Raw genomic sequence first — 25,741 nt, forward strand, 5'->3', positions numbered from 1 at the left:
CAGGAAATAAAAGGTCACCAAGGGAAACCAAGAGCAGATTCAGAGTGCTGAGGGAACACAGCAAAGCTCATGAGTGCATATCTGCTGAGACAATAGCTCAGAAAGGACCCAGTAAGTGTCTGATGCAATACTAGTGTAATTTATAATTCCAGGATCCTCTTTAAGGTAATGGCATCCTTAAGCTGAAACTCACTGGAGTAATGCACAAGAGAATACAATTGTATTTTGTACAATTGTACACTATGCAGCAATCCAGGTTTCTATGTAGTTAATAAATCCAGGCTGCATTCCAAGCTGGAAAAAGCTTTCCAATAGCAATGYCAGCCTTCCACCCCACCTGACTACAAAGCAGCAAGTGATAGCTGCTCCTTGGCACCATGGGGAAAGTATGTGATGGCCAGAGTGGGAATGCTCTAAAAAAGAACATCTCTTGGACGGATACCTTGAGATGGGATCGTGTCCTCTGAACAGCAYGGAGTTGTGGTCTGGGTGCTGTAGCCACTGGAGCACTGCAAGGAATCCCGACTGCTCCTCTGGGTGTCCAACTGCAGCCCCCTGGACAGAGCGAGAGCCAACTCCTCRCAGGCCTCCATCTCCTCACCCTGCTGCTCACACACAGGAAAGAGACTCATTATGCCTGGAAGGGTCAGTCAACTTCACCCACTTTTAGCTGCTTCTCCTCCGCAGCAGAGCTTGTCACCATCACAATCCAACAGGAYTGTGCCCAGCTGTGTACTTGGGCTTAGGAACAGATGCTTCTTTGGAGGACACTGCTCTATAAACTCAATACCCAGTGGAACATTCCCTCCTGCCTGCAAGCTTCCCACTGACCACAACAGCACCACTTTCTGGATAAACACAACACAAAGTTGTATCAGAGGTACTGGCAGGAGCTAGCACGGCCATTTCCTCTACACCAAACAGAGTATTTGAAATAAGAGCTTCACCCTCACCCTCGTGGCAGCTGACACYGTCATGCTCCGAGGTCTCTGGGCCTCCTCAGGGGGTGCTGGGGGTCCGCTCTGAGCTGCTCCATTGACATCTGGCTCACGCTTTTCTTTGCGACGTTGCAATGTGTTCACCATGGGCTGATCGTACGGGCCTGGCTTGGCCCAGTCCTAAGGAAATGAGCTCGTTAGGGACAGCTTTCATCAGGAAATGTGCTTCAGTTACAGGCAAAACTATGCAAATGGGCAATTTTAATGCAACAGATTATGTATCAAACTGGATATGCTTTTCTGAATAAGGTGAGAAATTAATTTTGAGGTTATTAAAAATCTTTATTTATTAAACCTATTTCCTTTATTAAAAGGAATCTAAATTTCCTATTCTACCAAAATGTTCTTAAATGAAAGTATTTAACTTTTTGATACTAGAGTTTTATCTAAATTAAATTCCATGGTGTTAAAGCCTRTATTTTCAGAATTTCAAGCACAAAAATCACTGGCACACAGCAAAAGATACACATAAATGTCCAATCAATGATGTAACTGCTCTAGATGTACACAGGTTCTAGTATTACCTGCTGTTATGGATGTCTTCAGTTCTGAAAAATTAGGCTTGAACAGATTTTTTTCATATACATTAGGGGAGCAAGTTACTCTGAGTAACCCCTCAGTTTACTTACTAACTGAAATCTAATTTATAATGGTAATCTGTACTGAGGAAAGACTAACTTCACTCTGAATTACTGTCGCTAAATTTGAAACAGAAATTCCTCAAGCCATGAGGGCTGTATTTACWTGGGACTCCATTAAGCAAAGTCCTGAGGGCATCTAGAACCCACACACTGCACACAAAGAGCTGGACTGATCCGTGACCTGTGCTGGGATGCAGAATGAGTGCTGAGCAGCAGCTCCCCCAGTGAAGCTGCTGCAGGGACAATCCCAATCCTAAGAGAGTTCTCCTTCACTGAGACAAAGGCTGCTTTAAAAATGAAAAGACAACTTGCACATGAGAATGGGCCCCACATCCCCCAGCTGCCTGCTGGGCAGCTTCCCACAGCCTTCTGACAGACAATTAATGATGGGCTAAGACCACTGAGGGTTCTTAGTGATGTGTCTCAGTCCAAGGAGTGAGAAGTGCAAGGCAGCTGAACTGACACACCTCCTAGCACAGACAGGTATTTGGGTTTTACTAACACATATGAAACTCTGCTTTGCCTTGACAGCTGTGTCTCTGCTCTGAGTGTTTTGCTATGAAATATATTAGCAAAGTGCTTCTAGCAGAGACACAAAAAATTACCCTGAAGCCTCAGGACCACTGTGGCCACCCTGTGTGTATCCCAACAGCCTCCAGCTGCTGGATGGAGAGATTGGGGGATCTGTAACAAACTATCTCAATTTAGATGCATATACCGATTCTGTGGCTCATGTACAGTATTATATAAGCTGATGAATATTCAGGCTCTAGCAGAGCAGACATGTTTTGATGCCACATATGATCCCTGCAGATCCAGCTGGAGCAATCCAAAGAAGTTACTGCACTTTTCTTTGGTGGTCTCCCCAAGAGAGCAAAATGAGCCGGGTGAGTAAAGCTTCAGTCACCACTTGGGGTTACCCAGTGCCAAGCGCCTTCTTAAACCTCTCCAGCTGGATCTAGGAGAGTGTGCCTGCCTACAGCCACTGGGCCCAGACAGAGGGAGAACATCAGGGTGTCCAATGTAYGGTCCCACTAAGACAACTGGATGCCCTTCCCTGCTCAGGTGAGTGCTTTGACAGTGCTGAACAAACTCTTTTCCCCCTGAACAGAGCCTGGAATGTTTTCACCACTGTTCCAGAACTAAACTATTCCTTCCTAAGTGTTATTGGCTTTGGTCTGTTTAATTTGGTGCCAGAACACAGGAGGTCATTCAGAAATACCCACAACCAGATTTCAGGTCTGATTTTCACCATGCAGTGCCCATTCAGAGTGATATCAGAGTAAATCAACCAGTAATTACAGGGACCGAAAGGGAGCAACAACTGCCGTGTGCATGCTGTTGGAATGAGGAGGTGAGGACTGCCACAACAAAAGGAACACAAACCTTCCAGCTAGGGATCTTAGATGATGGTAACATGCCTGGCCCAATGGTGTAATAATGAACGTAGTCTGGAAGGAGGGCTGAGGGAGCCCGAGTCCACGCGCGGGAGACAGGCGGGAAATGAGGGAAAGGACCTGCACCAACTGAAGCTACGGATGGGTCACTTGATAAACTACAGTGATAAAACCCATTAGACAACTGGAAAYGAAACAAATAAAAAAACAAAAAACAGAGAAATTAATATAAACAGAATGAATATGAAAATATACTGTGACTCATGTTCTAGGGAGACAATTTCTGTATCTTAGAACAAAAGAAAGGAAACTCTTCAATTTGCTGTAAATGAAAAACAGAAAACTGACACAATGCTTGGTTCAGCAGTGAGATCACCTGAAAATTGTTATCTGTAACAAATTTCAGGCATCAATCTAGTGGTCATTGTCTCCAGGCTGAGCAGCTTTGCCTTCTGTCCATGAAAGCAGCACCCTGTGAAAAAGCCTTTGCAATTTAGGTACCCTGCAGTCTGTGGACACAGAAACAGAACTTTTCCAATCCTGAAGGCATGTGCATTGGTGGCATTYACTTTGTGTAGCTGGACAGAGAGGAAAAGCATACAGCCTTCAAACATGACATATTCTGTGTGATGATATGGAAGAAAAAAACAACAAAAACCAACAGCAAGTATTTACCAGATGAGAAAGGAGACTGCTATCACTTCCTCCCCTGATTCAGAGTGTATCTCATGGTATTTATTCCAACCACATGTGTTTTGCTTTCCTTTTTGGTCAAAAAACAACCCAAATTACTCAGTGTAATGTGAACTACCTAATGGGAGAGATGTGAGAAGCCACAAACAGCACAACCTGGGCAAGGTGCTTCTTTTCAGGCAACCTGCGGGGTTTGGGCAGCATTCCACAATCTCTTTGAGTAGAAAAGATGGAAAAAGAGCTTTTCCTAGAAAATTACCTCTGTAAAATGCCCAATTTGTAGCTTCTCCTAGGAGCTAGTTTAAAGGCAAGTGTGGTTTATTCAAACAGATTCATTTCTAAGGGAGCGTGCAACAGTTCCTATTCTCATCTTCACGAAGAGATGGCTGCATCCCATGCACGGGGKTTTTTTTTGTCCAAATGTTGCAGGGTATGGATAATGAGCTAGTAGGTTTGTATGTCTTGGAGATGAAGTTTTTCACCTTATCTGTGGAGGCCCAAGCCCCCATGGTGGAGCCTGAGCTGACTGAGGTGGGGGAACTGCACTCGCTCACTGACTGGCAGGTTTCAGAGGCTTCTGAAGAGGCAGAGCTGGACGAATTCTGCAGCATAAWACAGCACCGCAACGCAGGGAAAGGATACACAAGCCATCAAAAAAGGAAAAAAAAACACAACAAAAGAAAGACAAAAAGCACATACACATAGACACACAGGAGAGAGGGAAGGATGAGAAAAGCAAAGGGTTAGCATTTTAAAAATCAATTAGAAACCGCTCAAAAGTATTGCTAATGTTCAGGAAATCTATGAAAAGAAAAGAAAGCCATTTGCTTAATGCGAGAACTTGCCACACTGCTTAGGAATGAGAGAATTGAGGCAGTGATCTCAACTCCTCATTGCAATATCAGCGTCTCAATTCTGCTGCTGTCTCAGAGCAAGAAGCTGAGGGCACCTGTGGTCCAAACATGCAATATACTGAGACAACTGATTTATACAGAAAAGCAGATCATTAGTACTTCAGTGGCAAAAAGTTTGTATTTAAAACATGGAGTAGCAAATGTCACTTACATTCACAARTGCTCATTTATTCTGATCTGTAGAAGTGCTTGTAAAAGTTCATCTGAGTTCAAGTATTATGGAACAGAGAAAGAAGTGATACTTACCAAAACTGGAGGTTTCCAAAGTGCATGATCTGTATGCATGTGCCTCTGCAGGTAGGATGCATGCACCAAAAGCACTCTGACTCAAACCCTCCTGCCCAGCAGCCAGCAGGAAGGTACATGCACTCTGCTGAGTGCAGAAGTGGTGGTGTGTGCTTGCCACCTGCCTTCTCTTAACAGCAGAGACAGAAAATATCGGGGGCTTGGATGGAGAGTGAAGAAAAAYGCAGGATGTAAAATGTCCACTGAATGTATCAAACATTTTGTTTCTACCTAGGAACTTCTCCAGTTTTCRGTGCACGCCTTTATGTACATTTGCTGCTGCCAGACCTCTACAACAGCATCTAATTCACCTACATGAAGGCCAAGGGGAATAACCACATGGACCATTTTACCAACTACAATGCTCTTCCACATCTGCCCCTGGGAAGTGGCATCCTGCTCTGTAGGGATGTGCATCCAGGTCTCAGTGAGAGCTTGGAAATGGTCAAGAATACTGGCAGAGTGGTTAGGGCAGTTCTGAGCTCTATTCACTGTCAGAAATTCAACACTAGAGCAAGACCAATTCACCCTTTAGTAGCCACAGACTTGTGAAACAATTCTATCTAAGGATATGCCTGGTGTTTATGACAGCAGAGAGAATGGGCTCTTGTATCAAGTTTGTGTAGCAAAGCAASAGATTTCAAGGAATTACATGCTGAGAAGAAAGGGAAATCTCACCTGAAATAAAACGTCATCAGTTAACCTCAGGTGAGATCTGGGGTGAGCTTGCAATAGGACAGCTGGATATGAGGCAGTGCAAAGGAGGAACTACAGCTAACACCCACAAGCTGTCTCACTGCTCAGCAGGAGCTACACATGGGTAATGTACAGCCAGCTGCCTGGGTGCAAGGAGATGTCGGTGTCCCAGCATGGAACACTGTCACCATAAGGATTTTGGTGGAGACTGCTGGGGCAGCTGAGAAGTCAACACAGTATCAGTATCTTGAGCTTACTGGTAAACTGTGATTTTGGTGAAATTTTGCAAAGGCTGTTAAAATTTTTAAAAGCACGTAGAGTGAGAAAGTATTTTATAAAAATAACACTCACCCCATCCTATACTGCCATGAGATCAGATATGCAGGTGACCTGTCAAATGTGCTTAGGGTACAAGTATGCTCAGCTAACAAGGCTTGTATTCAATGTGCAGTAAGAGCTGAGGTGAAGGTAACATCAGAGGAAACAGCAATGAATGACACAKAGTTGTTCAGGAAAGCAGTGAAAGTGGAGTACCTGATGATGCAGTGGATTGATGTTTAGTGGTATGTGTCACATCCTTGACTTAATGCAACTCCTTTTACAGGAGAAAAGCCTCTAAAAATAAGAATACTGACAAAATGAGCTGCAGTTGACTCTGCCATTAGACATAACCATAGTGCACTAAATGGAGATGAGACTATGCCTCTATCCCTAGAGAAAAATACATTATAGAAAACTAGCTTTTRTACTAAACTCCAGAGTTCTGCCCGACATTCCAGGTACCTCAGAAGAGAAGACTCATGAGAATACTCACTCCAGTGTTATGGTTTGGCCAGGAAAAAAACCAAGAAAGAAAAATGTAATTTTAGAAAATGTTTTCTGAAACCTCCTACTTATGGCCTGAATGACTCTCCTGGRTCTGCATACTCCGCACATGGCAGGAGAGACAGTGTGAAGAGTCTGAGTTCCAAGCATGGCATCGCTTGTGCCACCTTGTTTTCTGCAGATGCCCCAGTGGTGACAAGGAAGAACTTGGGGTTTACATCTAATACACTATCTGTGTCTACAAGACAGGGATTTCACAAGGCTGTGTCAAGTAGTGGTAGAAGTAGCTCATGGATGAGGTTTATTATCAAGGAAGAGGCATGTAGCAAATAGAYAAGAAAAGGTCAAAAATGCAGATTCTGAAGATGCAAAGAATTGTTCAATTTACTTGGTGTATGGGGAAAAAACACTAACTGGTGAACTTATTTTTGCAATAAAGTGAAATTCCTTTGCAATAAAGCAAATTCCTTCAAAGTGACAAAAAAGATGACAGAAAGGACTGACCCATTAATTCAGTGTGTCCATTTTCAGCAAGAAAAGCTAGACAAAGGCTGAACCAAGATGCCATACAGAAAACATCCTGGTAGCTGAAGGAAATGGAAGAGATGGTGGTACCGAAACAGCGTCTCCTTGTCTTCAGAAACTTGCAAGGCACAAAGAAGGGGAACCTCTGGTCTTGCTAAAAACGGATTCCAACAGTGAGAAAACAATGGAGAGGGAGGCAGWAGAATACTGAACCCTTAAAGGAAAAGCTTAAGGAAAACATGACTGGCAGCAGGTCGAAGGATGCTTGGATCAGTCTGGAGAGGTCAGTCCTGAATGGCTGGAGCTGGGTGTGGGAAGCACAGACCAGCTCGCATTTCTTAGCATGAAGTACACGGGGACTGAAAACAGAAACTGCACAGCCACTGCTTGGGCAAAGAGTCTCCAGACGGTGGAGGTTTTTTTCCTAGATGTAGAACCCTCTGYCTGGCTCACCCTCTCCTGGAAGCAATGTACAAACACTGGGCAGAGCAATTTCTACTCCACGCCCCCTGGTGCAAGAAATTTGARTATCTGATTTTTCAACTTGTTTTAATAGATTCGTTTTTTAAAATTATTATTTGATTTGAATAATTTTTAATATCGGTTCTTCCATTTTAGCTATTTTTTCCCCACAGCTGCAATAATGGCAGTTCTGCTCTGATCTRAAACCATCTCCTCTGAGAAAAAATCTGAAAGTCAACAGTATCAGCAGAAAGCTAAAACTGTGCTCTACACAGTGACACGTGGTGCCCCAAGTGTGGCTTGGTGTCTGTCCTCTCAGATGAGCCATGGCTCGTTCTTGGATAGTGTCCCACTGCTTTGAGTGGTATGTATGAGTTCCAGCAGGGATACAGAAAAAAAAAAAAAGAGCTGTATTTTGGGCTACTGGACYGTGCAATTACATTTTCCATCTGCTATCCTACTAACCCATAAAAGGGCCATGCTTATCTTAGATTACTTGCATCCTTTGTTTGCTACATTTTCCATGCAAACATAGCACTGCTTTCTTAAGCCTCTCTCTTTCCCAGCTAAAAGACAGAGCTTCCTGGACAAGGCATTCCCAGGAGACCAAATCTTAATGATGAGTGTGATCCAGCGTCCCTCTGGAGTCAGTGGAAGATGGTCTCAGCTATTTTTCAAAAAGCTCTGGATAGTGACTCAAGATCACCTCCTCACTTTGTCCAATTTTGAAGAATCTGTCTCTACTGATCCTTCTTTCTAGTCAAGGACAAATTATTGGAAAATAACCTAGAAAAGGCATTTTAGGCAAAAACAAACAGCTGGTGATAACTTACAGATGCATTTCAGTTGGGAGTTAAATTCTGGGTTTTGTTTTGTTTGTTTGCTTTTGATGGTTTTTTTGTTTTTTGTTTTTTTGGGGTTTTTTTTCTGTTTTGGTGGGTTTTTTAAGGTCTGGTTTGGAAACATTTCTTAATTTAAATGGAAAACTGAATAGCTGTAACAATATATTGCCCCTATTCTAACTTCCACCCTTTTAAAGCAATGGRATCTCCTCAAAAGCAGAATCTTTACAGATTTATAACCGTACATGCAGAAGTAACTTCACATTCAGTTTCCCTCTACTCCACTGTTACAACAAAGTTMTTTCCAGAGTATTCTAATACTAAAGACTTATCTTTCTGCTGTCTGAGAGCACATCAACGTTTTTATCTTCATCTGCTTCTTTCTCTCMCTTTGCTTTCATCTCCATGAAATCACAAGCAGCCTATAAAATCCAACTGTGCAAGTGCTTCCCCTGTGTATGTGCACTTCAAATCCAGTAGATCCTACTATTATCATCCCCTTGAATCAAACATCACTAWGCTACTRTCACATCATTTGATCACTGATACTYCCAGGCCTCAGTCTGTACTACACAGGGCAATGTGTGAGTTTAGCAGCATTAGCCACATCCAATCTCCATCCAAAAGCTACTCTGGGCTCCCAGCAGGACTGGCAGAAGGGCTTTGTATGRGGTCACTGCATGTCATGGGCAATGCTGGCCATGGCTGACCTTACATCTGGCATTTAAGCAACTGTTACACCCCAGAAAGGGACCTATGATGCTTTTCCAGCTGTCCAGCTACACCCAAATGGACCTGTTGAATTATGATTTTTACAGTGACCTTCCCAAATGTACAGCCACGTGCAATAGGCTAACACTTTACTCCCWGCAATGCTAAGAAAAGGGATCCTCATACACCAGTGAACCAGAGTCTGGTTTTAAGATTGCTATTTTTTCTATTTTCTATTATGCAAAGTGTGATAACTGTAAAAACTTACTGCTCTTAATAACAACTACAGACTGGAAAGCAGTCTTCATTTCCACTCTTTCTCCTCTGGTATAGTCTACATATTTTTTCAATCTCTATTTACTCWTTGTTGGAGATTCCCACCAACTCTCCACCCCCATCTGTGATTTTGAGGAAATTCAGTTAATTTTCAGCAACACTTGCTTGTCTAAAATGTAGGCAAGCTTATATACATAATAGCTTCACATAGGTCATATATTYRCATTCCTAAAATAYGGGAATTTTATGGAAACCTCTTCTYCTTTTTTYCTAAATCTCATTATTAAAAGAGAAAGGGCTTTGTTGATCCAACACATGCCACAGCACGTAGGTAGCAAACATCATCAAARTGTCCACCTGCATAAGATATACAGCTTTTAATTTCCTTTGCTGGTTCCAGAGCTTGCTTTTCTGCCTCCTCAGTGTCACTACCAGAAACAATGACATCAGTGTTTCAGACAGAGCAGCAGCCTCCTCCCCACCCAGCACCGAGGCTCCAAGCACAGCCCCACAGGGAGATCTGTCAGTGGGTTAGAGACACACAACACGGGGTAACRCTGCCCACTGAACAGCTTCTGCTCAGCTCACAGTCACAGTYACCTGTCAGCACAACACACACCATTTACTCAGTGCTGAACATACAAAGCAAGACACTTAAGCAAAGATGAAGCGGCCAGGCAATGATCTGTTACCTTTTCCTCTGCGTAAAGGTAAACAGAGCCAGAGACATACAGAGCACATATCTATTTGTTATACCAACACACTACACTTGTCACACTGCTGCAGCCTTGTACAGCTCATGAATAGCTCAAGTGATGCCTGGATCAGTTTGCAACCTTATGGACAGTTTCTAAAATGAAGTACAAGTGTATGAACTTAGCTGGTGTAAATCAGCGTGAGTCCCATCCATTTTCAGGATGTTCTGCCACCTGATACCAGCCTAAGTTCTCTCCTCTGCTTAACAGGGGAATTTGCAAAAAGAGGTGTTGGTTTTTTTCATGCTAAGTGCAATTGCAAAGTTACATCCTTGTCTGCAAACACAGCATCATCATGTGGATTACTGCCCTTTTATGCAGGTGCAGTGGATACTATGAAAACCAAAGATGATGCTAGCATGTGTAACTGATGTATGTATTTTAAAAGTCAACTTCCTTACCTTGTTACTATTCCAGTTTACTTTAATAYTGCTCATTTACTTTTTTTGCATTTCACTTAGGTTAGCCATAGCCAATCTAAAYAAAACATTCATTTTATTAGTGTGCACAAAGTTCTTCAGGATGTCATCTATTAAAAAAAGGTGATGTGTCCAGACTGGGGACAGAAGAGGTACCATTTCAAAAGAAAGCATTTCTATTAAAAGTAAAGAAGTAAATATATTTAAAAACTGTCGAGCTTCCCTTAAGAAGGTGTTCCAAGCCTAAATGAAAGTGTTGTTTTGAAAGATACCTTAAAAATTTCTCTAAGGGTGCTACTTAGTAAATGTTCTGCAAAGGCAAGGGCCTGGGTGCTATAAAAGGTGGTCTAGGAGCAGTTTATATGGGCAGGTGACACTTGGCAACCACTAACATTTGCTGCTATGAGGATTAACATTCCCCAACCATGCCTGAAAACTACTCACTCCCCAACATGTGAAAAGGAGTGCAACTAAATTTCTTAAAACAAAAGACACTCTTCTCCAGTGACCTCAGGGTGTGCTAGATTAATACTAAACAACAGGATATTAGACTCACTTCAGTTTGCAGCTAAGTTTTTCAATGGGATTTATAATGTGAGAAAGGCAATTCAGCCATGTTTAAAAATATTACAGCTGCCTTGTGATTTCTTAAAAAAAAAAAAAAAAAGACAGCAAAGAGAATTCAGTTGCTAAATGATGCAGGCCATGGAGCATTGCAAAGCTCTGCCTGCAGATGGCCAGCTAGTTTTCAGAGGAATGACACCATGAGCAGCAACAGAGCAGCAACTTCCTTCTGCAGACCCAAAAATGCTCTGAAAAAGCTTTGCTGATACTCGTAGTGAAATCCTCTTAGTTTGACTGGCTTCAGGATGTTGTCATATATGACTACATAAATACTCATTTCTTATGAGTTTCATAAATGTGTAAGGATACCTCTCATTTTTATGCAGAAATATTATTTTGGTAAGGCGCTCAGCTGAAAGTCCAAAACACAAGCCTATCCACAGAAATGGGAGTCATAAAAAATAGCAAAACAAATTCCATATGATAATGATAACATTTAGAGTATCCCAGAGAAGTCTCTATGATGCCAAAGCCACCAGTATCAATCCTGTGGCTGTCAAAAGGCTGTTCTGGCATCAATATTTGCCCATTAAACAGCAGAGCCACCAGATATTAACCAMTTGCAATCTGTGCAGGATATGAACTGGTAACCTCAGTGGGAAAACTGAGTATTATTCCTTCCTGTAAGGTGGAATTACTGTTTTTTGTCTGTATCTATCTGAAAGTTAGGCATCTAGGCTCTCTCCAGGGCCAGAGGGAAAACTAAATCGCCCAAGAGTGACTCATCCCTTTCTTCAGAGCTAACTGCAAAAAGCAGCATAAGTCATTCCAGCTAGGGGCCCAACTTTCAGATGGATGAAGTGCACTGAGACAAGCCTTACCCTCARTGGTTAAACTGACCCAAAACCACATCAGATCCTTTTTCTGAAAGGTGAGCCAAGTTACAGAGTCCAGCTCACACTCAGGTTTTTGTTCTCATGCTTGCACGTACCTGGTTAGGTGCTTCTGGTGGCATGGGGGATGGCGATTTGGACTGGAAAGCATCCTGGGACATGAATCCAGAATCATGGGAGGACACACTGGACAGCCTCATGGGTGCCTGCTGAGGCAGATTGGAGCTGCGATAGCGATAGTGTGAACTAGGTGAGTGCGAGTGCGAGCCACTGGACCGGGAATCACTACTGTTAACGCTGTTCAGACTGCTGTGAGAGACAAAAGGAACAGAGAAAGGAAGGGGGAGAGGAAAAGACACAAGGGTGGGGTGGGGAGAGACCCATATACAGTACAATTAACATTCCACATGTCTCTAGCAACAGGCAGCATAAACCGGAAAATAAAAATGTTGACAAATTAAATATATATATATGCACATATATATCAGTAAAGAACCATAAGCAGCTGCAGTATCCCTGGCAACCAGAGAGAAAATGGCATTTTACCTTGAGTGTCACTCAAATGATCAAATCTGTAACCACTGAGAGTTCAAACTCAGGTTAGGGATGAGGGGATTGCTACATGCCCTCCCTAGGATTTGCGGAACACTTGCTCAAAAAGTGCCTGCTGATGGTTCTCTGCTATTCCTGACTTACACTTAGCCCAGATTTTCAATGGGATTTCAAGCAGGGACACCAAAGACATTGCAGTTCATCTAAAAGCCTGGCTCTARGCATGGTGCTGCAGACAGCCAGCAGGACAACCTGTGAGTCTTCTGAAAGCATCACCAAACCCTCACACTTCAGATTACCTGGGACATGTTCTGCTCACTGGAAGGTTTCCTACCAGATAGAAACATGTGACAGCACACAGAGTGAAGCCAAGCCACTGGGTATGGAGATTTAGTTAGTAACAAACACAATCAGAGAATTAAAACCCCAAATTAATAGCCATGAAAAAAAACAGTGTGATTTTCCAAAGGAAAAGATTGATTTTTAACCCTCAGAATCCATGAATGACAGTAAGGACAGGATAGCCACAATGTGGGAGCTTTAGGAATTTCCTGCTGGGGTGGCTGAGCAGGACTAGCAGGATGCCCTGATCTGAAGGCAGATTCCTTCTCCGTTGGCAGGAGCCTGGCCCAAGGAATGGCTCTGAAGGACACCTGGGTGAGGCCTGCACCTCCTGCACACAAAGGCCATGTACAGAGAAGATGTACGAGTCAGAGTGGAGCAGAGGAAGAGGAGCTCTGCTGTATTTTACCCACACACACCAGTCTGTGCCATACAAGAAGATGAAGTTGATTAGGAACAGATGATGAATTTGGGTTKTTTTTTTTTTTTGCCATTTTCTTTTATAGCTTCAGGATATTGCATCTTTAAGCCTGTGCTCATTGCTTTATGCACGTTTTCACATACATATATATAAAAGTACTGACTTTTTTATATGTATCTGCATGCAGAGACAAGTAGGTACATAGAAGTCGTGTTCACTTGCTCTGACATGCTGTAGGTAACTTTGCTCATACACAGGGAACCTGTAGTACATTATTCATAAAGCAAACTGAAAGGTAATCATTTGAGAGCAGCTAGAGAGGTGTTGAGCAGAATACACAACAGGGTATCTTCCTTTTCAGTAAAAGGAAAGAGTAAATGTAGACACCAGSATACGGGGGCAACATGCTAATAAACTGTTTTATGTGAGAAAACAGTTTTTACAGAGAAAGCATAGACAGAATCCAGTGTTTCAACATATTTCAGGACAGCATTAGACAGCATTAAACAGTCAAAAAAACTTGTATCAAAAAMGCATTTCCATCTACCAGACTGATAGGGCAATTGCCGAGGATGTTTTCCCTTTTTAAACMGTTTAACTYACTGATTAGTAACAGCTACTTAGAGTAATCTAAAAAGTCATCATATGAAAAACAGAAAAGGAAATTATGAATGGACAATCTCAGAGCTTAGATCAAGTACAGTCTGCTCTTTGATCCGAAATGGATTCAAGAGAACTAAATCAAGAGCATCTTCAAGTTGTCTTGAGTTCAAAAGTTGTTCAGTCATGCCTATCCTTTTCAATATTCTCAGCACACACTTAAATGAATAAAGACCACGAGGGACTTGKTTCAGTAAGTCTTGTTATTTAAGATTTAGGAATGTATACAAATCCATTTCACAGTCTGAATCTGCCTCCCTTAGTCCCCAAACAGGTTAAAAATAAATATTACCAATCGACTTACCTGCAAACACTGGATTTTCTGGACATGGTAGTACTGGGAGAGGATGGAGGAGTCTGGTAAGACCAGCTGTAATCAGAACCTTTCAAATCTAAAATTACCTGATGAAAGATAATCAATAGCATCAAGGATGTGGAAAAATTTTCCCCCTATTAACAGAAAGTATCTGCTTGTCATACAACATTTGTCACTGCTACAAACTTTCAGTGCCAACTGACTCAATCTCAGGTCTTTTCCAAAATTACGCTGCATCACACAGGAGAGTTGGGTTTCATCCTTGGCTTTCCAGGTACTACCATACCTCAACACTAAGGCTACTATCACAGCTGAAAAGTTCAGATTTGAATGGAAAAAAAAAATTTAAAAGTAAATGGGAGATTAATTTTTGCATTATTTTGCATCTGGTTTTTATTTATCTGTTTTTTTTTGTTTGCTTTGCTTTGACTTAAAAATTATTACAGGCCTTGAGTTGAAGTACTGTAGCATTTAAAAAAAATTAATTGAAGATCCAGTACAACCACAAGAGAGCTTTACACTTCTAGGTCAATGACAAGGTGATTAAAGTATGACAAAAAATTTGAGTTCACAGAGCAGGATTGGAGAAAAATGTCCTATTTGGATTCATTTAATGACACACATTTTCCTATGCATTTTAAAGACAGCATGGAAAAATGCTCAAATGCTAGACTCCATCAAGCTACCCAACCCCAGCAATTTTGTCACTACAAAAAGACAGGGATGTTCAATTGCAGGGCAAGGACATGACACTCATTTCTCATATATTCTCCTCAGAAATGAGGCATCTTCATGCCCTTTGAAGTGCTACTGCTACCACTTCACTCTGGTCTCACCAAATATTTCAGGGGCATTCAGCCCCTGAAAACAAATTTTCAAAACAGAACAATTTTTTAAAAATTGCTCYTGATAAAAATGACCATGCTGCAGTAAAGCTTCTACAAAACATCACATTAAGCCACTAACACTAGGAGTCAATACTCCTCACAGCACAAAAGGAAAAGCAGTGCAAGCCACAAATGCRATGTTTTCCAGCTAACAAGAGCTAACCTGTTCACTCGAGGATGGCAATTTGTGTGGATCCATGGTGAGACTTTTCAGGTCATCTGATATGGTTTGTAAATGGGTTATTTCTCCTAGCATTGATATTTCTTCTTCCTGGAAAGAAAAAAGAGCAAGGCTAACCACAGCCTTGGCTTTAAAAATCAGACCCGTAACACAATACATGACCTTTTTCACTTTGCTGATGACTGTAAGGGTGTCCAGTGGAGCTGCTTTTTCTTTGCACATTAAGTTATTATGGAAGTACGTTGAAAATATTAATTTACTGTTTTGTAACTACTTCAAGATTGCTTTAGATTCTGAGGCCCAGAAATCTTTTCTCTTAACAACAAGATAAATAAGTCTCAGCCTTCTTTTTGTGATATCTTCAGAAAAAAGTGCCAATTTTGCWGCACTTGACAAATACTTAACTCTTCTATGTATACTCATTAATGTGCCTTAACAATTTTAAGCTTGAATGTAAACAGAGGCTGAATTCATAAGTTTTTTTTAAATTTCAAGTTAAAGGCACTATATAGGTATACAGCATTAATACACCRATAATTTGTTCTGGCTCAGATTACCCTGACAGCTATCGCAGATGATGACTCCTGCACTGCAAACCACAGTAATTCCTTAGCTACCATGTCTTCCAGGTCCTCTGAATCTGGAATTCACCTCCTCCTGCTCAGCCATCACCTTCCTACTTCTCTAACAGTGGTTTTCTGTTGAGACTGATGCTCTTTGTAAACRAGCACTGGGAACATTTTCCCGGCATGCTGGTGACCCTTCAGGAATGCACCTCACTTGCACAAAGCCATGAACAGTTCCTTGTCAGGCTTCAGACAACATAAGATGATGAAAATTTACTCAAACCTTTCCAATGAACTGAAAAACTGTCATGTAGAAGGAAAAGAGCTATCAGAAAACTGCAAGGAAGCAGCCTGCAATTTGTCAGATAATGTCATTATATACAYAGGGGAGGTCTTGAAACATTTATCAGTCCTAGTACTGGAGTAGGAGTAAGGAGGATTTATATTAAAATGTGATGTTAAGCAGAAAGGCAGTGGAAAAACCTGCATTTACAGCGTCTCAGGTTGGAATGCATAGAGAACACAAACTGACTTCAGTCTTCGTGCCCATTGTCTACCCATCAGTCACCTTGAAAGTATTCAGCGTTTTCCATTGCTGAATTACACTAAGTGCCACAAGAAAGGTCCTAAATCTCACCACTTGCTAGACAGAGATACAGACTGAATTTTGGCTCTAGAAATTCATTCCCAAGACAAAACGAGTCACTCTCCTCAGAGGCTCTTGGCCACWTATCCAATCTGTGAATTGTAGTGACAGAAAACAAAGAGCTCTTACTATCACAGGGCGCAGCATCGAGATGAAAGCACAGAATCGCCCGCGCTCCTCGATCAGAGCCTTTCTGACAGCTTGCTTCTCGGTTTCTTCAAGCAGCAGGTACTTATCATTGACATCTTGTAAAGCACTATCCAGCTGGGGCTGAATGTCACCCCGTCCTGTATGCAGGAAACAATCAAGAGTACATTTTGTCAAAACTGTGCCTCTYCACAGACGACTATTTTCAGCCAGCACTGCTGCTGGACTGTGCTTTTGCAATGCAAGTATCAACCAGAACTTTCCCTTAATTCAAATTAGTAAGGATTTTTTTCCCCCACAATTAAATCAAGCATTTCAAAGCACTTATTTTTAACACTTTTGCATAGAATAGAAATCCAGCTAAATTCAAAAGGTTTCAACAAGCCAAAGACAGCATTTTCCACAAGGACTTTCTCAAAGCATTAGCTGTAGACAATCTACACATCATCCTTGCTGAAAACCAACATCTCACTAACTGGGAGAGCATTAATCACTAATCCAGGTGTATTCCTCCTCCTTCTTGCATTTGTGCTTAACAAGGTCCTAATGAGAATTTTGTAGAGCCACTAAATGAATGAATCAATCTCCTGTACAAGATGCTATTAAGGACATGTTACCAATCACTGGAGCACTGSGTTCAAGTGTGCTGCACAAACCAAATGCTGAAACAGTTTTATTTATTCCAGAGTCCAAACTAAACCAATACTCTGAATATTTCATATATATTTAAAAACTAGATCTCCAATATATGTTGATTATGTAGATGGAAATAATAACATTCCAATGTTTTGCAATTAAAAAGCTTCAATGTGTTAATTACAGTCAACTCATAATACCAAAACTTTCTGTGACAGCTATTATTCTGCACTGACTACTTACACTGCATTCATGCCAAAAAAATATTTCCCTAGGAATGAAGAGCTGCTSCTTAGACATATTATTACTGAACCAGTATGTCTAAGCAGCAGCATCTTGCAGTTACAAGATGATTTCATGCTGCTTACACCCCTAAATATTTTAAAGAACCTCAGCTGGATAAATTTGCTGCAAATCTCCCAGAAATGCCATCACAAGCCATTTAAATATCCAGATACATATCCATGCCATTGTTGCCAACTACCAGGAAGACAACATTGAAAAAATGGTGGGTGAGTTACAAGCAGCTACCCAAAATCAATTTTTTTTGGACAATAAYCTTTCTGCACAGAGAAAAGCTACAAGCAAGAGGAAGAAAGAAGTCTCTTGATGCGTGTAATACACAAGGCAGACAACTCAATGTCAGGGTTAGAAAAGAAAAACCTTTGCATTACATACATAAGGAAATATGTATTTCCTTAATACTCCAGAGCAAGGCAAAGCTGTCAGCACTGATACAGCCAGAGCTGCAGGAAAGGACAGCAGCAATGGAAGCAAAGAGAATCACGCTGGCTTAGTGGCATTTCAGGCGGGATGTATCTGAATCTCCTCTGTACAGAGTCAGACACAGTCCAGATAAAACTGCACTGACAACCACATATAGAGCTCTGCAATGGATCCTGGAAGAATCACATGCATYGCAACACGGACACGGCCACCACAGAGGCCACCTGGTACCAAACTCCTGTAGATCAGTCTGGCTGCTCTAATATGGTCATRAAACTGTTTTGGAAGTAAATAACTTGAAGAATAACAGAGTCTGAAGGTCATCTGCTTCCTCTAACAAAATTAGCAACTACCAGAAACAAGTTACAGCAGAGCTTGGGGTACCTCCCTGAAGGTCCTGTGCCTTTTAGTCTGTCACCCTCAGGAGACAAACTGGGCCATCCTGCTTCAAGACCACTCCGTCCATTTAAGGCCCTCCCCATACTCTGTCATCAGATGCAGTGGTTAAACATTTTGTACTTCTCTGGAGTYGTTATTTCAAAATCTTTATGAAATAGAAATTTGGTCATTGCCCAGGTTCCTTTTGAGTTCTGCCTGGAATTATAACAGGTAAAATAATCTCCTGTTATTCAAGCCTAGATACTGGATCACTACCATGGATGTACCAAATGCAAAATATATTAGTTGCAAACTAAATCACACACTCATTAGTTCAGCTCTGGAGAACTGCTATAAATGTWCAGCTGCTCCACCATATGATCATACACATAATGCAGTAAATCCTTGTTAAATGCATTTGTCTATGCAGTGAGAACACACATACTTRGAAAGCAACTGGACTCCACTGACAAAGTGGGTTCAATTATAGTGAATTTTGGTACTTTATGTGGACTCAGAGCACCACATTTTGGACCAGAGAAACAAGAGCAGACAAAACCCAGGACAAGAATAAACCTCATTTGCACCTGTGCAATTCACCYAATTCAACAAAGTTATGAAGATAATGCTCAGGCTGATATTTTAGTAGTTTGGCAAAAGCACATGTAAAAACTGCAGTGCTCTCCAACATCCTCTGCACCTCTATAAAATTTCCATTTTACTTCTTCCACTGAGTTTGAACAGTAACAGACACACCACCTCCTCACCAGTACTTTCACAGACCTGTTTTTATGCTCGGGGGCATTTGGGCAGTTTGTGAAAACACAGAAGCTGTCTTGGGTGTAATTCAGAGRAGGAAACRAKCTTAGGTGAATCATTTGGATGAGGYTCTGAAGTCAGATGTTTACAGATGAATACAGCTCTATCCTGGTGACTTCTTGTAACTCATCTTTCAGGAGGAGGGAAGCTTTATCAACATCCTTTGAAAGCTCCACAATGTAGACATCAATCTAGCAAGTCTTTTGAAAGCAGGCATAGCTCTTCCCACTCCCTAAACTGACAGTTGCACTCAGCTCAGGAATTTGAGGGATGAGATCTCTGCCTAATTGAAACAGTTTCCTTTTCTAAGCAGAGCAGAGCACATCCCCTGGACAGCACTCCCACACCCAGAGAACACCAAAGGTGTGAAGGCCAACTGCTGACCACCTCTGCTCCTCAGCCACCTCAGGACCCCACTGATTTGAATCTGCTACTCATCTCAGAAGGGAATGGCAACCACTGCAGAGCAATGCAGTTCTTCTCCCCCTCTAACTACAAGGGGAAGGTTACTTGGCCAAGGCAGCATTTTTGATTGCAGTATTTTTGCTGTGGACATAACGATGTTTTCATAGGGAACATCAGCGAATGTTTACTCCTTCCAGCCCACATTCTCTGGCCTCTATCTTATGCATTCCAAAACAACACAACTACCACAATGATGTAAAACAGTTCCAGAACAGTCTTATCATGGAGCAGCTGTAAAAGTGCACCTGGACAGTCCCACCCCAGCTGCAGGCAGGTTTGAGTGACCCACCACAGCAATGGTTAGGAGCAGCCAGTGTAGGCACAGGGTGCTGCTCTGCAAGCAGCCAGACATRAATGGGATGCAGGGATGGCTCTGCAGAGCATGTCGAGCTGCTCCCAGGAGAACAAGTCAACAACCTGAACACTGAGGAGGAATTCAAATCCAGCCTTTCTCAAAGTGGAGCTCTGGCGATGCAGAAAGGAACAGAAACACAAGACCAGAATTTGTGGACTGAATTCTCCAACAGCACCATGCTCCAACAGCCTGGTGACCTGCRGCTGGACACAGGCAAGTGACAGCTAATCATGTGCAGAGCTGAACTGCTGCTCATCAAAAGTAACAATAATCTGCTGCTACTTCAAAGACAGTCTTAATACCTTACCCTCAGAGCAGGTGCTTTACGTCATTACCATGACATGCAAGGGCTTTAAAGGACCAACATGCAAYAGAACTTGCATTTTACAGTGCTTTKTGTGAATCCTGGCTGAAAGCCTCATGCAATTTCTTAAATAACTATTGTTCAAGAACTTTATTAAAGGGAAAACATTAGGGGAAAAGGAAAAGGCAAATCTATTTTTCAACTCAGTTTCATGCCTGTATTTTATAAGACATCTTAAACTAGCAAATCTCTTCAGGAACACCAAAGTAGAATAATAATTGTTACATTTCTCTCTGTGCGTGTCAGACTGCTAAAGCTAATGCTGTTACTGACAATGCAATGCAGCAAATATTAGTGAAATAACTATTTTCCATGTTCTCACATRACATGGAAAATTACTTTCACTTTTTTAAGCATCTGCACAGAACCTGAATATTCAATACCGGACACTTAAGAGAGGCAGAATTTACACTGTATGGGACAATACTGAATACATCTCTACTTGTACAAACCAAGGCAGGCTCCAAGTCCTTCATTCCCAAACCACCTTCTTAACAAGAGCACACCTGCCCCAGCTGCCAAGATGAACAACTCCTCTAAGTTCTGCACAGTAAAGCCAACAAATTAATTAATATGGATCTGGSCTGAGAACAGGAGAATTCTGCCACCATTCATGGAAAGGTGAAAGACCTCATAACTGGGATTAACTTCAGACTCTTTCAGAAACCCAATCCAAGTCTTTTTGTTGGCTACTGGAGATCTGAGTCAGCTGCTCATGTTGAAAAATGTGAAGTTTTGCATTAACAGAAAAGTTACAAGTTGCCAAATGACACTCCTAGATTGAATTACAACCCAGGAAAACCACACTGTGTGGTTTAAAAAGATGGGGACAAGCAGCAGGCACAGCAAGGCCTCGCTCCAGGAGACCAGTRGAGGCACCTTGTTTGAGAGCTTCCTGATGCAACCAATCCAGGCTTCTCCAAAAGGCAACATCCACATCACTACACTCACAAGTGCAGGTGTGAGCACTATGCTCAGATTCAGAAACACCATGCTTCATTCACAACGGGATCTCAAGGCAGCTACTTTAAACTTGCAAAACAGCCCCCCAGTTTAAACGTATTTGAGATGTGATCAGGCAACAGCAGACAACTGTGATGCTGAATTCCATCCCTTTCCCCAGCACAAAGTAAATATAGTGATTTCTTATCCATCAGGTAAGAAAGTGGCATGCGATTTTCAGAAARAAAGGGAAATTTGGATCACAGGTTACAAAGACCAACATTAAGGACTTGAGGCTCTAGACTTTAAAAGTCATAGTAACAATAAGATACTCAATTATTTGAACATCACCTTGATGACATGTCTATTCCATTTAACTTCTCTCCCAACTGTGACAAGATTTATCTGTCCATGTTAATCCCTTTCTAAAACCAGAGGTTTATCCACAATACTGGTTTTCTTCATTTTCAGTGTTCCAATTAGATGCCAAAAGAAAATAAATCAAACGATGGTTTGCTCATTAAGATTAGGCAGTATTTTAGTTCCATTAGAAATTAAAGTCTAGGCAGTTAGTGGAGACCAGACACCATAAAGAGGCCACAGCAAGGGCTACAATAAACCAGCCACCAGGGTCACAGCATGGCACAGACTTACCCAGAGCCTCAGCTGTCAGGCAGGTGCGCATGGTGAGAAATTGCAGGACACAAAATTGACACAGAAAGGAAAATAAAAAAAGTCAAACTGATATACCAGCATTCCTAGAATTTAGACATTACCATCAGTGCCAAGACAAGAGAGTGAGCAGTTTGGACTAAACTGTTTTGACTTCTTCCAYTGCTGATAAAGACAAATGCATTAGTTTTGCATCCTGGTGAGCTGTTGCAAATTAAATTCCTGGTTATTTACCACACAGTTGTACTTTAAGAGACTTAAACCAGTTCAGGTTCCTCGGTRGAAACATGTTAAACTGTGCTTCAGAGAAAGTGCACAACACGGATAAATGAACGCTGGTCAAGCTGATGAAGTGGCAGAAAGCTCAGTCCCTCACAAGGAAGAGGGAACTGCAGAACTCTAGGYGGGTGCAGTGTGAGTAACCATAACACTTTTTGATGCTCTCTACTGCAATTACATTAACAGATTGTTAATTAAATGAAAAGCTAATTGCTGATGCAATGTGGAAGAACATCAAAAAGATTAACTATGATATGTGTATTTTAATTAAAAARYTTTATATAATAAAGTGTTGTAATAWATCTGGCTTGCTGTCAAAAAGAGTAGAACTATCAAGAAGCCTTCAAAACTCAAGAAACAGAAGTGAATTGAAGAAATGTCTTCAGTCACTGATTTAGCCACGTCTTCCTTCAGTGCATTTTTGTAAAGGAAGCTCACATTRTAAGCTTGCAGGGAAAAAACCCTAAAACAACAAAACAMACAAAAAAGCCCTGCAGGCACCATGGCCTCATCCACACAGGATTTTTTCCCTGCAACAGATAAGGATAATTTGCTCATTTAGCTTCCCTYCTTCTGAGCTGCATCTTACTGACTCCACAGAGTTTTGGCTCTCACTTCAGTCATCATGCCACACTTGATCAATTTAGAGGAAAGAGGCTCCCTCCTGGGGRAGGAAGGCTCTGGCCAGGGATTCTCTCTCCCCAGCCTGCCACTCCAGATGGGGCAAGTGCCACGAAGAGAAAGAGTGTGAAGTGCTTGAATGAGAAGGGCAGCATTTGCTTTAAGAACCGAGACATTCTTCGGTTACAATTGCATTGAAGAGCTTTATGCTTTTTAGTTAAGAGTCACAGGGTTTGCACAACCATCCTTGAGAGCAGTAAAACAATATTACAAAGACCAGAGATTAACAGAAAAACAGCTMAAAAGGCTCTAAAACACAAAGAGGCCATCTTTGCTAACCAGGAGGAGGAAGAAAAAGCACTTTTGGCAGTATTACAGTAAATTAATAATCACACTCCACAGTAAATTAAAAAACATGTTCGATTCTCTCAATTTAATTAGAACCACAGAATACTTTCCAAAACTGCTGCACACTCAAAAGGAGAGACTGTCAGTTTGGACACTCAATATTGATGGGACACAAGAAGAAATGTACTGAATGCTAACGGAACTCTGCAGAAACTTTTACACATCTTACAGATAAAATTCAGTTTTCATATTAACATGTCTTGTATTATTGACAGTGTTGCATTTAACTTCTTACATATCCACTTGGATTTAAACATTTTCCTCAAAGCTCACAGAATGCCACATGAAGAACCTGAAAATGAAACCTACCAGTCATGTTATAGGCAGAAGGGAAACCTGTCTATTTATTCATTCATAGCCAAGCTGAAATACAGAAAATAGAGCCAACATGCACTCCAGATTTTACACATACATTCAGATATATTTTAATTTAGTCWCTTGATATTTTTTCTTTAAGAATCATGCATTTGGTTAACCTTCCCAAATGGTTACATGCAGAGCCACGGCTGCTGACTCTTTGCTGAYTCAATACAGCATCAACAGCTCCCAGCAGCTATGGATCCACTTACGTCACCCTGACTCAGCAGAAACCATGGAATTTATTTTAAGTATATGCATAATTATTCTGCTGACTCAGGTTAGCTGGGCTGACTTCTGATGGCCAATGTTTGTCTGAAAACAAAAAGGAATTTAGAAGATGTCTGCAGTTCCACACACTACACAACTTTATCTGTTCAGACAAGAGCTAAGTTTCAATGCTGGGATGGGTAGCAAGCCCTCAGGGCCTGTTCCCCATGGGAACAAGGGTGTAAGGAAAACAATGAACTTTTAGGATCACCATGACACCCACAGGGACTGCATGGGTCTGGGAGGTGCACCAGGATCCTATGYCATACTACACAGATTTAGCTTCAGCTGGATTTTTTAAAATAGTTAAAAACAACAAATAAAGTGAAAATTTTCTCTGTGAGGTCTTTTGAAATACAAGACCTTGATTTCACAGTTGTGCCACTTTACTAAAAATACTCTAAYAAACTTCCAGAAAGGACCCTGAACTTCCTTTTGTTTTGATTGGAAAGCTTGGTGTTTTCTTCATTACTTCATGCTTTGGAAACACCTTTATTGCAAATAACACACTTAACTCTGCAAACATAATTTCCAACACATGATCTTAAATGCCTGAACTTTCAACTTGGCCACATGGAACGAGAACAAACAGACCACGCACAAGCCATGGAACAGGCAAACCCCCATGTACTCAGCCCCTCAGAGCTAAGGCAGGGACTCCTGCCAGGACAAGCCACACAGCCCATGATGCTCCTTCCTAAAMGCCCTTGGGATGCAGACAAGGAACAAGGAGCTGCTGTGCATGCTGCAGCATCAGCTGTGAGAGACAGAGTCTGATGCCCAACCCATCAGGGCCAGGGGACACTGCCATGACACAAACTAGGAGAGTACAGGGTTATATTTGAGTTCCTACATCTGGAGCTGCCCAAAGCAGAAGAAAAACACTTTCCCATCAAGTCAGATGGGAAATAGCAGAAGAARCTTAAAGGACCTTTTTAGAAGCATGCACAGTGTTGAAGCAAATCCAGAATTCAGCAAACATCCCACTTGCCCACAGATGATCAGAAGATTAATTCGAAAATGTTCTTACAAGTGCTAGGAAAGGAATGAATTGGTTGTTTTAGAGTTCCCATAGGTGAGTCAGTAACTTTACAGAAAAATCAAAGGGACAGGTCCTGCTTGAGGAAGAACAGAACAAAAACAGTAAATCTGAGAAACAGGGAAACAGGAGAATTGAAGACACAATAAGACATCCATGCACTCAGCCATATGCCTGCCAGCATGGTTTTCCCATAGTTCAAACCTCATTTTGTGTCCTAAAGCTTTATCATGTTATAAAATAAACCCCTTCTTGATTTTTTTATCCCTCAGTTGCAGCAAGAGCAATATACTTCACTACACASGACATTGAACAGATCTGTCAAGATGGGTACATACAAAAACATTTTCACAACATTTGACACTGCACTCAGACCAAAGCTTTATTTCCTCAATATAAGGGTAAAAACAACGAAGAGGGGAAAGGCATCTGCTCCTGGYTTTTCTTCTACATTTAAACATTGTAGGTAACTTGAAGAAAGGCAGGGAAAACTTCCTCCCACCTCCTGTCCACTCAYGCTGGGGCCAACAGCTTTGGCCATTGATACTCACAACCACATGAGCCAAGGCCTCCCTGCATCTCTCCTCCCCAGGGTCCATGAGAAAAAATCTCAGCTCCTCAAAAGTACTGCAGCTCCTCATTTTCCCTGTATCAGTGAAGCCTCAGCTCTTCCACCTGCCCCATACACTGAAACCCCTCCTGACTCCTGTTGGGTTTGTGCTCTGGACCAAACACCTGAGTCTGACAGCAGTTCCAAGGGGGACAGCACAGAAATACAGCACTGTCACCATAACTC

General features: G+C 41.7%; 1 protein-coding gene across 9 annotated transcripts in view; it reads right to left on the reverse strand.

The window, feature by feature from the left end:
- Nucleotides 1–25,741, reverse strand: part of MTSS1 (MTSS I-BAR domain containing 1) — a 125,799-nt gene that overhangs the window by 3,743 nt on the left and 96,315 nt on the right. For 3 of the 9 annotated variants that reach the window (XM_057368400.1, XM_057368424.1, XM_057368442.1), the window contains 8 exons: nt 21,954–21,965; nt 16,597–16,754; nt 15,238–15,345; nt 14,176–14,273; nt 11,995–12,205; nt 3,026–3,220; nt 954–1,118; nt 443–605 (listed from right to left, as the gene is read on the reverse strand). In XM_057368400.1, coding sequence (XP_057224383.1) covers nt 443–605; nt 954–1,118; nt 3,026–3,220; nt 11,995–12,205; nt 14,176–14,273; nt 15,238–15,345; nt 16,597–16,754; nt 21,954–21,965 — 1,110 coding nt within the window. Of the gene's footprint in view, nt 1–442; nt 606–953; nt 1,119–3,025; nt 3,221–4,211; nt 4,332–11,994; nt 12,206–14,175; nt 14,274–15,237; nt 15,346–16,596; nt 16,755–21,953; nt 21,966–25,741 lie in introns of all 9 variants that reach the window. The other 6 variants (XM_057368467.1, XM_057368408.1, XM_057368433.1 and 3 more) reach the window with 6 other exon arrangements.

This window comes from Malurus melanocephalus, unplaced genomic scaffold, assembly GCF_030028575.1.
Source record: "Malurus melanocephalus ecotype Western Australia unplaced genomic scaffold, MMel_1.1 scaffold_3, whole genome shotgun sequence".
NCBI lineage: Eukaryota > Metazoa > Chordata > Aves > Passeriformes > Maluridae > Malurus > Malurus melanocephalus.